At 49.0% G+C, this 12,614-nt stretch overlaps 1 protein-coding gene across 6 annotated transcripts; it reads left to right on the top strand.

The window, feature by feature from the left end:
- The first annotated feature begins 779 nt into the window (after positions 1 to 779).
- Snx11 (sorting nexin 11) lies at positions 780 to 12,360 on the top strand. 6 transcript variants are annotated; one of them, XM_042282701.2, is made up of 9 exons: positions 966 to 1,029; positions 1,784 to 1,866; positions 3,206 to 3,265; positions 4,218 to 4,272; positions 5,633 to 5,719; positions 6,009 to 6,109; positions 8,568 to 8,663; positions 8,893 to 9,108; positions 10,966 to 12,360. In XM_042282701.2, the coding sequence occupies exons 4-9, from the start codon at positions 4,231 to 4,233 to the stop codon at positions 11,246 to 11,248; spliced, it is 825 nt and encodes a 274-aa protein (XP_042138635.1). In that variant the 5' UTR covers positions 966 to 1,029; positions 1,784 to 1,866; positions 3,206 to 3,265; positions 4,218 to 4,230; the 3' UTR covers positions 11,249 to 12,360. The 6 variants fall into 6 exon arrangements, with proteins under 6 accessions (XP_006971957.1, XP_006971958.1, XP_042138635.1 ...); XM_076543229.1 differs by lacking the exons at positions 966 to 1,029; positions 1,784 to 1,866 and adding exons at positions 1,272 to 1,295; positions 9,323 to 9,429 and having other exon boundaries at positions 10,966 to 11,180; XM_006971895.4 differs by lacking the exon at positions 1,784 to 1,866 and having other exon boundaries at positions 780 to 1,029.
- Positions 12,361 to 12,614: the final 254 nt, after the last annotated feature.

The raw sequence follows: 12,614 nt of genomic DNA, 5'->3' as shown, positions 1-12,614 counted from the left end.
AAATTATCTTTTTAACAGATCAAGAGGGTTTTTGTTTCCTTTTTTTTTTTTTTAATTTTTTAATTTTTATTTTTTAATTTTTCGAGGCAGGGTTTCTCTGTGTTGTTTTGGTGCCTGTCCTGGAACTCCCTCTGTAGACCAGGCTGGCCTCGAACTCATAGAGATCTGCCAGGCTCTGCCTCCCGAGTGCTGGGATTAAAAGCGTGTGCCACCGTCGACCGGCTATAAGAGGGTTTTTTAAACTGTGTTTTGAGATTGAGTTCTGTAGCCCGGGTCGCCTGGAACTCACTCTGTAGCTTTACTCTTCCAAGTGTTAGGATTCCAGGCGGGAGCCCCTTCATTGCCGTAAGAGGAAATTTAATGTCACCACGGTTAGCATTGTCACCAGCTTTTTCTTGCTTACTAACTAGGTGATCCTGTTGTGGGCTTGTCTCGGGGAGTCACAGTGAGTTGTGAGCCATCTCGTTCGGTTTTTGCCGGGATGACCCGCGCGGCTTTTACAAATCGAACTGGCAGTGCCCGTGACATTTCAGCCGGGGAACTGCAACCTCCGAGGTTCAAAGCGGGACCCTCTGGAGATCTTAGTAAGACTGCAGGAAAGTGTGGAACCTCCCGACACCACGGACAACCCCGTAACACCCTACAGACACCTGGGCTGCCGAGACGCTCCCTGAGCGCTGATTGGCGCGCCTGACGGCGGTGGGCGGGACAAAACTCTGGCGTGGACGCCGAGGGCTTTCAGTTCGCGCGCTCCACCTCCCCGCGCCCCTAGCGACTTCCGGAAAGATCCGGATGGCGGCTCCAGTCTGGGCGGGGCCGAGAGCCTCCGCTGACCCGCGGTCGCCACTGAGAACCCCGGTCTGCAGGGGTGGGGGCGTCCCGGACACTCAGGATTGGTCCGTCGGGAGCCGCCTCCCGTCGTGCACCGGGGCGCCGGCGACTCACCCGGAAGGAGAAGCCGGGACTCGGGCTCTATGGTGCGGGGCTGGTGGTGTCGCTGTCGAGAGCCGCCGCTGCCGCCGCTCTCAGGTGAGGGGGCGTGGGCGGGGCCGCGGCTCGTGGGTGCTGCTTGGGGCGGGGGGGGATGGGACGCCGGCTTGGGGGAGCAGTGGTGGCGTTGGAGTGATGGCCTGGCTTGACATGTCAGGGAAGGAAGGGGTTGTCTTCCTGCCCGGGGTGGAAAGTGAGGCTTGCTGGGGACCCGACCAGAAAGGAGGAAGCCTGGCTCCTCCGTTTACCTTGACAGTAGAAGGTGACTTTCGTCCCAGGTTTAACCGGGAAAGGAGAAGGAGCATGTATGTGGCTGTTTTCCATCTGGGTTGATAAGAATGGAAGGGAGCGTCCAGAGTCGGAGTTTGGGGATAGCTATCCAAGTGGCCGGGAGTGGGAGGAAATGGCAGGTATTTTTCGCGGACACTGGGAATTATGGTCGCCCTGTTATTTCCAGGTGGGATGAGTGGGCTGTGGACTGAAAGGTCGAACAGCTGCCTGATGGACGGGGTGGAGTGTGTCAGGCCGGAGAACCGCCTTTAACTAACCCCCGTGGGCATTTAGGAAGGCGAGGTTTTTGAGTTGCTCTCTGTTGACATCAAAGGCTCAAGAATGAGTAAGAAAAGACGAGAGACTCCTTGGCGCAACCCTTTTGCAGCCTGGTTTGTTTTTAGCGTGCCTCTTGAAGTAGTTTAAGTGGCAGAAAAAATTGAGGGGGAGGCCTTGAATTAGCAGTTGTGAGCTTGACAATACATCAACTTTGTGCACGTCAAACGATCTGGTTCTTCCCCAGGACTGTTGGTGCCGGTACTGCTGAGGGAAGCAAACAGCACTTCAGATATGATGGAAAGGGCCTGGAAATGTAGTTAGCATTGCGTAAGTCACCTAACCTTTGGAGGTTACTTGACTTTATCCGTCCTTAGTGGATGCACACAGATCCATCTCTAGGTCGTAGAGCTGAAGTTAAGATAGCTTGCTGCTTCTCCAGGAATGGATGAACTTCGTTTTCTTCCAAAGAGTGGTGTCTTTGGGAAGGAAATTGATGGAGAATAGTGGTGGTTAGAAATGGAGTCTAGGTTTTACCAGGTGATGGTGGCACACACCTTTAATGCCAGCACTCCAGAGGCAGAGGCAGATCTCTGTGAGTTAGCAACCAGCCTGGTCTATTACAAAGTGAGTTCCAGGATAGCCAGAGCTGTTAAACAGAGAAACTCTGTCTCGAAAAACCAAACAAACAAAAAGAAATGGAGCCTAGGTTTTTGTAGTTTCATTATTTTAAGGAAATTTACAATCAGAACCTCCTCAGTGCCCTTTAAACTTAGGTTTAAGCATACTTGGAATTTTTAAAAGCCAGTTTTTGGTTGTTTCAATGTGACGGTAGCTCCACACTAAAGGAGAAAAACTTCCACATGGGGGTGCTGCGGGGCCCCTTTCAAATTCTTCTTTGAGACCAAAGGTATGATGACTAGTTATTGAACTAGTCTTGAATTTCACAGACCTTTTCAGGAAGAGTGATATGAACTCCCGTTAGTGGAGATAACTCTTTTTCTTGTCATCTTTCCTATTGTACTACAAAAAGACACTTCAGAATAGTTAACTCTCTGCTTGTATGCTGGCAGATCGGCAAATGCCTAAAAAGAGAAAGGGGTGGGAAACCCCAGGAGGTTAATTATTCACAGCAAGTCTGTCTGCTGGTTTTTGGTCACAGACCTTTGTTTCGGTCTGGACTGTTGTTAAGCTGGGTTATTGGGGAATTTGAACTCCCTGCATTTCAGTTCAGGGCCTGTTGGAGGTGGTGACTGCTGCGGATGAAAAATCATATTGTCAGCAAGAATGCTGTTTATGATGGTGTTGAAATCACAGAACCTTGGGTTTGCGCCACAGTGTAGCTCAATTTTGTCATCTGCCATGTAGCTTTGTCCCTGCGTGCAATGTCTGTCTGTAGAAGTGAGACCTTCTGGGATATTGGAAAGAATTGCAAAAGCTGTTTGCTCTGCTAATTTCATGCGGTAAATGAGTTCCCCTTCTTTTGAAACATTAGCCCTGTGTTAGCAAAACATAAAATAGACGGAAGCTCATTATGCGCTCTTCTAATGGTAAGGCAGAACTAATAAGAGAATGTGTTTAAAATTAATTGTGGGACTGTAAAAATGAGTGGGTGTGTGAATGGGCATGGGGGGAGGGAGGGAGAGCTTAGATAGGCTTGTTTTCCCAGGAGCCGGCCCGGATCATTTGTTGGCAGTACATATTGGCTGAAGTCAGTTTTCATTTCAAGGTAAATTGGAAAGGGAAATTAAACCTTATTGTTCTGCTCTTAAGAGAGAGGAAGGGGGTGGAGGCGGCAGCCAGGGTGGATGCTGTTGGAGTGGTTCTAGGAGTAAGAAGATTAGTGCTGTATTTTAACAGAAGGTGACATCATGGGCCCCTTTGGAATCCAGTAACCCTGTGCTACAGCCTTCATGGTCCCCTTGTTGGAGTGGGCGATGTCGCTGTACACATAAACTACCACACTGGGGGAAATCAGTGGCTTAGGCTTTAATGAATCTTTACAAAGGAGCGGAATGCATCCTGAGTTGACCTGCGTAGCTGTGGGGTGCTTGGGCAGAGGTACAAACCGGATGGCATGTCAAGATTGGAAATGATTACAATGGTTGGCTCCAGTTTAGAGAGCTGATAAGGGAAGGTGGTAACTGTAACTGGACCATTCAGTTGGGTGCTCCCAGGAGCACTCCAGCTCAATGACTCACCTGTCTAGAGGTAACTTTGGTTAGATTGCTGGAGCATTGCTATGTGTAGGGACTGGGTTGTCTCTAAACAACCAGGAGGGGGTGCTGTTAGGCTCCTTTTCAAAGCCGTGCTCCACAAGGCTCCTAAGCCACAGTCCTCAGGCAGAAGTTTTACAAGGGAACCCACCTACCTGCCTTTCTGGCCACCCACAACACACTCTCCACACACAAGAAGCTCTAGGTTGAGGTGGCCTTGTAGAGGGTCCCAGGGGTAGTCTGAGAATGGAGACAAATTCCCCAGGGCTTTTAACTTGCTACTAACTAGTGTGGGTGTTTTTTCCTTCCTCTTTAAAGTTTTACACAACATAATTAGGGAGAGGGGAGCTGACCTGGGTTTCCCCAAGGGCTGTCTATTAAGAACTTTTGGGGTTTTGCCCTGACAAAGCCTGGTAAGGACATACCTGCTAACTGTGCTTGCTCCTGTCCTCTGTTCCTCCCCAGATGTTTTCTTCCCATGGGCTTTTGGTGTAGGATGTTGGAGAACCAAGAGCTGGAGGTAAGAGTGGGCTCCAGGTGGCCAGAGTTGGGGGCCTTTAGGAGGAGGGGACACAGATGCAGATCATCGTCTGTGCTGTTTCCCCTAATGTGCTCTTGGTGTGTCTGATGGGCTCAAAATAAAGCCAAGAGAAGGAAATCAGCAGCAAGTGTACATGCTGAGAAGTGAGCTTCCATTTCCACTAACTTTCACATTGGCTGGAATGTACTAGAATGTAAGCTTTTTAAAATTACATTTTTAGGCCAGGCGGTGGTGGTGCACGCCTTTATTACCAGCACTCGGGAGGCAGAGCCAGGCGGATCTCTGTGAGTTCCAGACCAACCTGGTCTACAAAGTGAGTTCCAGGAAAGGCGCAAAGCTATGCAGAGAAACCCTGTCTCAAAAAAACAAAAACAACAACAAAAAATTACATATTTATTTATCTAACAAATAGAGCTCATTAGGACATTTCCATATATATTTATCATTATACTTTGTTCTTGTTTGTCTACTCTTTCGCTGTGCAGATTAAACTCAGGGGCTTGTGAGTGCTCAGCTCTACTGTTGAGCCGTGTATCCCTAGCTCTCTTTTTATCTTTATGTAGTGAGACAGGGTCTCACTGGATAGTCCTGTTTGGCCTAGAACTTCAACTAGCTGACCTTCAACTTGATGGCAGTCTTCCTGCTTCTTCCTGAGTGTTGGGATTACAGGAGGGAGCCACTGTCCAAAGTTCTTTATTTACTTATTTTTGTTTTTGGAGACAGGATTTCTCTGTGTAACCCTACCTGTCCTGGAACTCCCTCTGTGGGCCAGACTGACCTTGAGCTCACAGAGATCTGCCTGCCTCTGCCCCCAAGTGCTCGGATTAAAGGTGTGTACCAATGCCCAGCCTTTTTCTTTTCTTTGATGTCTTTATTTTTTTATATGGAGTCTCACTAAGTTCCTCAGATAAGGCCTGGAACTCTTGACTCTCCTGCCTCAGCCTCCCAAGTCGTTAGGCTCATAGGCCTGTACTAGTTGGCATGGCCTGTGGTCTCCTGGAGAACAGGGAGCTTTGCTTCTTGTTTATGCTCAATCTTAGTACAGTGCCTGGCACACACCATGTCAGCAAACACTTGTTGAATTGACTAGAACAACGACTGGAAGTTGGTATTGAGTTAGAAACTTTGGTAACTATTGTGTGGTCAGAGCTGCCTTGCTAGCTAGGTGTGGCGTCTTATGATCTCAACACTTAGGCAGATCTGTGAAAAATGCCACGTGTTCAAGCGATAAGTCTACATAGTGAGTTCTAGGCCAGCCAGGGCTCCAAAGTCTGAACCAAACCACTTTCTTTCTGTGTGGTGAGCTGAAGCTGAAGGAGCTTTTTTTTTATACCTGCAGGAGGTGATCACGGTGCGTGTGCAGGACCCCCGGGTGCAGAATGAGGGTTCCTGGAATTCTTACGTGGACTATAAGATATTCCTTCATGTGAGTCAAGCTTCTGTAATGGGGTCAACTCCAGGGCTATGGGCTGTGCTGAAGTGGAAATGATTTGTGGGTGTTGCCAACATCCCTTTGAGACAGAAGATTGAGAGAAAAAGAGCATGGTGAAGGAAACACAAGGTGTGATTGTGAATTGCTCTCAGCCTGTCCGGTGGCACCCTGGTCTGGGGACCAGTGGCCTGATCATTTGGCCCCTTAATGAGAGTGATGGTGGCAAAGTCACAGGGGCCTTAGTCCTTTCCATTTAACCCTCTTTACCAACCTCCTCTTGTAGACGAACAGCAAGGCCTTTACTGCCAAGACCTCGTGTGTGCGGCGCCGCTACCGTGAGTTTGTGTGGCTGAGGAGACAGCTGCAGAGGAATGCGGGCTTGGTGTGAGTTTGCCCTCGGCGCCCTCTCAGGCCTGAGGAGACTCGGGCTACATGGGAGCTGGAGTGTCCAGAGAAAAGGACCTTGAACATGCCAGGCACCGGGGAAAGGCTTTGAGTCAGGTGTTCAAGTCAGTGAAGAAAACCAACATTCTCCTTTTTAGTTTTTGAACTAGCAAAGTTGTATGAACAGGGGAAAAAGTGTGTATGTGCACATATATATTTCACTGACTTAAACACGGTTTAAAACAGCTCCCAGCTTCTTTAGTGCCTGGCATGTTGTAAGCTATCTTCCCTGTAAACTCCAGAGACTTCCTTCCTTTTCTCAGGCAGGGTCTCACTATGTAGTCCAAGTTGCCCTTGAACTTGCACTCTTCATGTGGCAACATCTGGAGCGCTGGGATTATAGGCATAGATCACCACACCTAGATACATTTTTTTTTTTTTTTTTTTTTTTTTGGGACATGGTCTTCTGTAGTACAGGTTGGCCTGCAACTGTTGATTCTCTTGCCTCTCTCTCCAGAGCTTCATTTACTTCAGGGTGATCACTGGTGGAGGGTCTGCCCAGTTAGTTACCACGTGGGACTGATGGGGTTACCGCCATGGGCCATGCCAGTTGACTCCCTTTGTCCCTCTCCTCTAGGCTGCTTTGGGGTGTCTGTCTGCCCGTCTGCTTCTGTCTGTTGTTCTCTCTCTGAGAGTGTCTGTGTCTATTTCTTTCCTTTTCTTGTGTGCTAGGGATTGAACTCAGAACTTTGTGCGTGGTTGGCAATCACTCTACCACAGAGTTATGTCTTCAGCCCTGGCTGCTTGTTATTTTATAACGTGTTCTCTGTGCCTTATAACAGAAGCTAAGGATGTTTAACAGTAATATGCGATAACTCACTTCGTTTATGGCAAATTCTGGGGCTAGAGTGGTCTGTTTTATTTGTTTGTTTGTTTGTTTGTTTGTTTGTTTGTTTGTTGTTTTTCCCTGAAATAGAGGCTGTATGTGCAGCTCCAGGCTGGCCTGGAATGCTCCACCTTCTTGCTTTAGCTTGCTGAGTAGTTCCGATTATAGACATGTGGCAACATGTCCAACGTGGAATAGACAGTTTTAGTTTATGGGAAAGGGCCCACATTCCTGCTTGAAGTCTCTTTCTTAAAGAAGGAATGTAGAGCTGGGTGCTGGGGAGATGGCGATTGGTAACATGATCGTTGTGAAGCAGGAGGAGCTGAGCTGGATCCTTAGTACCCATGTGAGAAGCCTGTAATCCCAGTGCTGGGAGACAGAGGCAGGGGAATCCTAGGGGCTTGATGGCCAGCTAGTCTAGCCAAATGGATTAGCTCTGGGTTCAGTGAGAGACTCAGTTCAACAAGTGAAGTGGAGGGTAATTGAGGAAGACATCCTCTGTCAACGTCTGGCTTCCATACATTGTGTATGCACGTGCTCCCCCATCCCAATGCAGAGCACAGAGGTAGTAGAGCTGGGTGTAGTGGAGCAGGCCTATAGTCCTACCACCTAGGAAGCAGAGATGAGAGGATTACTGCAAGGTCCAGGCCAGCCATGGCTACATAGCATAGTGAGGCCATGTGTCAGAAAGTCCCCAAAGGGACTGGAGTTAAGAACCCTTGTTGCAGGGCTGGAGAGATGGCTCAGAGGTTAAGAGCACTGGCTGTTCTTCCAAAGGTCCTGAGTTCAATTCCCAGCAACCATATGGTGGCTCACAACCATCTATGTTGAGATCTGGTGCCTTTTTCTGGCTTGCAGGGATACATGCAGGCAGAATAGTGTATACATAATAAATAAATGAATAAAAGCCCTTGTTGCTCTTACAGAGGACCTGGGTTTGGCAATCCACACTAGGTTGCCTACAACTGCCTGTAATTACAGTTCCAGGGGATCTGATTCCCTCTTCTGGTCTCTGTGGATACTGTGGACACATGGGGCACATATCAAGCAAGCTCATACACCTGAAGAAAAAAGCAATTGATGTTGGAAGTGTGTATACTAGATGGAGTGGTATAATAGCATGGCTTTGGAATCGTAGACCTGGATACTACCTGTGTTGTGTGACAATGGGAATTTTTTTTTTTAAAGACAAGGTTTCTCTGTGTAACCCTGGCTGGCCTAGAACTCACACTGTAGACCATGCTGGCTTTGACCTTGGAGATTAGCCTGCCTCCCCAGTGCTGGGGAGTGCGCCACCACACCCGGCAGACAGTGGGAATTTTATGTCACCTGTCTGGTTTTCTAAAAGGAGGACACTAGTATTTTTCTCATGGGATTTTTAGGAAGATTAAATGCCATGTTTGTGGAAATGTGATGCGAAGTGCCTGCCGTAGGGCATACCATCAACCAGTGTTAGCGCTGTACGTCCCTTCCTAAAATCTAATTGTATTGATTGGGCCTCTTTTCAGGGGATTATTTTGGGGTGGGGTTGGAGTGATGCTTCACTTTGAGTGTTACATTATGTTTCCACAGGCCGGTCCCTGAACTTCCTGGGAAGTCCACTTTCTTTGGCAGCTCTGATGAGTTCATTGAGAAGCGACGGCAAGGCCTACAGCATTTCCTAGAAAAGTGAGTGGACTTGCTGGGTTAGCACTGGCCACCACTGTGGAGGCAGGGCCGCAGGACAGAGCCAGACAGATGCAAACCCCTGCCCTGCTCTTGCGGTCGGTCGCATTTGTGGTGGCTTGCTTTCCTGTGCCCCCCATCTCCAGTGCTCTGTGAAGCCAAAGGCGGGCTGGGCTGGGATGGGGACAGCTGCTTCCTCACATGGTCGGTGTTGTGCTCTCTGTTGCTCCAGGGTCTTGCAGAGCGTGGTCCTTCTGTCAGACAGTCAGTTACACCTCTTCCTCCAAAGCCAGCTCTCAGTCCCTGAGATTGAAGCCTGTGTGCAGGGCCGAGGCTCCTTGACGGTGTCTGATGCTATTCTCCGCTACGCTATGTCAAACTGTGGCTGGGCCCAGGAGGAGAAGAGGCAGAGCACCTCCCACCTGGCTAAAGGAGACCAGCTCAACAGGTAATCGGAGGGCCTGTGAAGGAACCTGGGGCTGGGATCACTGTGACCAGTGACACATGGGATGTGACATGCCCATATGTTAGGAAAGGAATGTCACAGCATTGGTAGCCTTGGAAAGGCCTGGTTCTCTATCTTGAATGGGAAACTAGAGGTCCCGCTGAAACTCAGAGAAAGAAGGGCAGCCTTCCCTGGCTGGCTTTTTCTTTTGTTTAAGGCAGGTCTATTATGTGGTCCATACTGGCCTAGAGCTCACTGTGTACCAGGCCAGTCTTCAGCTTTTCGTGATCTTTCTGCTTCAGACAATGAGCTCGGAGATCCCAGGTGTGTGTGTATACAGCACTCTGTTTCTTCTTCTCCTTTTGTTTCACTGTATAGCCCCGGCCATGTAGACCTACTCAATTATGTAGGCTGCTTGCTCTGTAGACCGAGCTGGTCTCAAATTCACAAGCTCTGCCTGCCTCCTGAGTGGAATTCAAGGTGTGCAGCACTACACTGGGCCCTTTTTGAAAATTGACTAAGTAGTTAATTTTTGTGATTCTGGTGGGAATGAAGTCCTGGGCTCCACTTGTGTTAGGTGTATGTTCTACTACCAAGTGACCTCCTCAGCTCTTAACATGTTCCTATTCTAAATGAAGAAATGCCACCCCAGTGAGCAATGGCCATTCCCCCTGGTAACCATAGTCTACTTTCTGTCTGGATCTGCCTGTTCTGGTCATTTCAAACACGCTGAGTCATATGGCAGGTGTATCTGGCTCTTTCTTTCTTTCTTTCTTTCTTTCTTTCTTTCTTTCTTTCTTTCTTTCTTTCTTTCTTTCTTTCTTTCTCTCTCTCTCTCTCTCTCTCTCTCTCTCTCTCTCTTTCTAAAGATTTATTTATTTATTTATTTATTTATTTATTTTTTTTTTGGTTTTTCGAGACAGGGTTTCTCTGTGTAGCTTTGCGCCTTTCCTGGAGCTCACTTGGTAGCCCAGGCTGGCCTCGAACTCACAGAGATCCACCTGGCTCTGCCTCCCGAGTGCTGGGATTAAAGGCGTGCGCCACCACCGCCCGGCTTATTTATTTATTATGTATACATAATAAATATTCTGCCTGCATATGTCCCTGCAGGCCAGAAGAGGGCACCAGATCTCATTACAAGTGGTTGTAAGCCACCATGTGGTTGCTGGGAATTGAACTCAGGACCTCTGGAAGAGCAGTCGGTACTCTTAACCACTGAGCCATCTCTCCAGCTCCTGGCTTTTTCTATTCAGCATAATGCTTTAAATTTTTTTTTTTTAAATCACATTTGAGTGTGTGTTTGTGCATATGTGTGGTCATGGCATGCATGTGGAGGTCAGAAGGCCACTTGTTGGGGTCAGTTCTCTACTTCTGCCATGTCCTGGGGATTGAAGTAGGTCATCAAGCTTGGCAGTGGGGGTCTTTTACCCACTGAGCCATTGTACCAGCTCCAGCATGTTTTCAGTACTTCATTCTCTCTCTCTCTCTCTCTTCTCTCTCTCTCTCTCTCTCCCCTCTCTCCCCCCCCCTCTCCCTCTCCCTCCCTCTCTCTCTCTCTCTTTCTTTTTTAAAGATTTATTTATGTACACAGCATTCTGCCTGCATGTGTGTCTGCAGACTAGAAGAGGGCACCAGATCTCAGTACAGATGGTTGTGAGCTACCATGTGGTTGCTGGGATTTGAACTCTGGACCTCTGGAAGAACAGCCAGTGCTTCTAACCTCTGAGCCATATCTCCAGCCCACGTCATTCCTTCTTATGGCTGAATATTTCACTGAATGAAATGTATATGTCTATGCCCATCTCTTCATTTTTATCATCTATTCATGCCTATCTTTTTCTTTCCTCTTCTCCTTTCCAGTTGCTGCTTTCTTCCAAGATCAGGCAGGAGGAACTCTCCTTCTCCACCCCTCAGTGAAGAGAAGGACCACTTAGAAACATGGGCTCCGGTGATGGACTCTGAGGGCCCATCCTTAGAGAGTCCTATGCTGCCGCCCAGCTCCTCACCATCATGCTGTGATATTGCAGGACCCGAAGAAGGACTCTCTGTGTCCCAGCCTGTGAGAAGGGCTGTGGGAGGGGACCATGCTGTGCCTTTGGACCCTGGTCAGCTAGACACTGTGGGGGAGGTGAGCTGTGGTTGAGCTCTAGGTTCTCTTGGGTGGTGGAGAAGCTGCAGGCCACAGTCGCATTCAGGTGGGGTTGGGCACAGGGCAGGTTCAGGGGAGTCGGGCTGTTTGGCACCCTCCATCCATATCTACTCAGGTTCGCTATGCAGAGGTTGGTTGTGGCTGCCTGCTGTGTCTCCTCCATGGGAATAAACACCACACTGGTGTTGTTAAGCTAAGCACAGGGCCCAGAAGCTGTTGGTTTTAAGTAGAACTCTATTTACTTCTGCAGGAGCTTAGTTTCTTCAGGTGCACTGCCACGGGTGAATAGTTTGGGGAACCTCTTCATGGCAGATTTTTAGCTGCCATATTGAGTACTGTACCAACAGAATGCTTGCTTCTATTGTTACATTCCCATCTTGGCAGGCTGCAGTTTTTGCCTGGAACATTTTGGTTGTGGGAGGCCTGCCTCTTGCCTGCCTCCTTGTGTGGACAGGGTGGTGAATATTTATTCACCACCTCCTTGCTTGTCAGTAAATGGCAGTAATGTGACTCTTATCGATGGGATTTCCCGTATCTTCCAAGACCTTGGCAGCTTGAGTGGGCCCTGAGAGCTGCAGGCAAGCAGTTCCAGACCATCGAGGCAAAGTGGCTGGCTGCAGCCAGGGGGAGGGAACAGTGCAGAGGCTTTGTTTTGGCCGAGGTGGCTCTGGGCTGCCCATCTTCTGCTCAGAGAGCAGAGCTGGTGTTTCTGCAGGGGTAAAGCTCTCTTCTCGCTGAGTCGCAGCCCCTGGCCCGGGGCTTTAGCTGCCCCAGTGCCCACTGCTGCATGGGGAAGAAGGCCTCACGCTCGTCCAGTGGGCACACAGGCTCTGTTCCTGCCTGGAAGGGAGAGCTCGAGGGATGAGATGGGGAACCACGTGCTCTCCTTCAGACATTGAGGCTTCTGCCCTCCTGCTGCCGAGATCCTGATCGCAGAGAGCAGGGCCTGGGCGCTGGAGTGCTAGGGTGGGCTCTGCTGGGCTCCCCTGGCCGCTCTGCTCTTAGGTGTGTGGGCTCTTTTACTACTGGCCTGTGTTGTGGGATTGTCAATGGCATTTAGTTCAGAGTTGAGGGGCCTTGGCCTGAAATAAAATACAAGTATTGAAGACTGTTGTTGCAATTTGTGTCTAACAAGCTGTAGCAGGGAAGGAGGGAGAGAGAGCTGGCAGGAGTTACTTTCATAAATCATGAATTTATCAGCGTGGAAATAACACTCACCGCAGAACTGTGTGCTGGAGCTCTCCTGCATTGTGTGCGAGACTCAAGTTCACCGCAGCAGGAGGGACTGTTTTCCAAAGAGCCAGGATCCAGCTCTTCTCACAGTTCTGGGCATGAACCTTGTTAGGTATAATTTACCTGA

This window comes from Peromyscus maniculatus, chromosome 8, assembly GCF_049852395.1.
Source record: "Peromyscus maniculatus bairdii isolate BWxNUB_F1_BW_parent chromosome 8, HU_Pman_BW_mat_3.1, whole genome shotgun sequence".
NCBI classification, from domain to species: domain Eukaryota; kingdom Metazoa; phylum Chordata; class Mammalia; order Rodentia; family Cricetidae; genus Peromyscus; species Peromyscus maniculatus.
The sequence above is the reverse complement of the archived record's forward strand: the minus strand, read 5'-3'. Positions and strand labels throughout refer to the sequence as shown.

What these genes read in the sequence shown, in the direction of transcription:
- Snx11 (XM_042282699.2), top strand. Translation starts at nt 1,126, where the DNA reads ATGGCCTGGCTTGACATGTCAGGGAAGGAAGGGGTTGTCTTCCTGCCC. An exon ending in AAGTCAGTTTTCATTTCAAG is followed by an intron (nt 3,266 to 4,217) that starts GTAAATTGGAAA and finishes GTTCCTCCCCAG; the next exon opens with ATGTTTTCTTCCCATGGGCT. An exon ending in ACTATAAGATATTCCTTCAT is followed by an intron (nt 5,720 to 6,008) that starts GTGAGTCAAGCT and finishes CTCCTCTTGTAG; the next exon opens with ACGAACAGCAAGGCCTTTAC.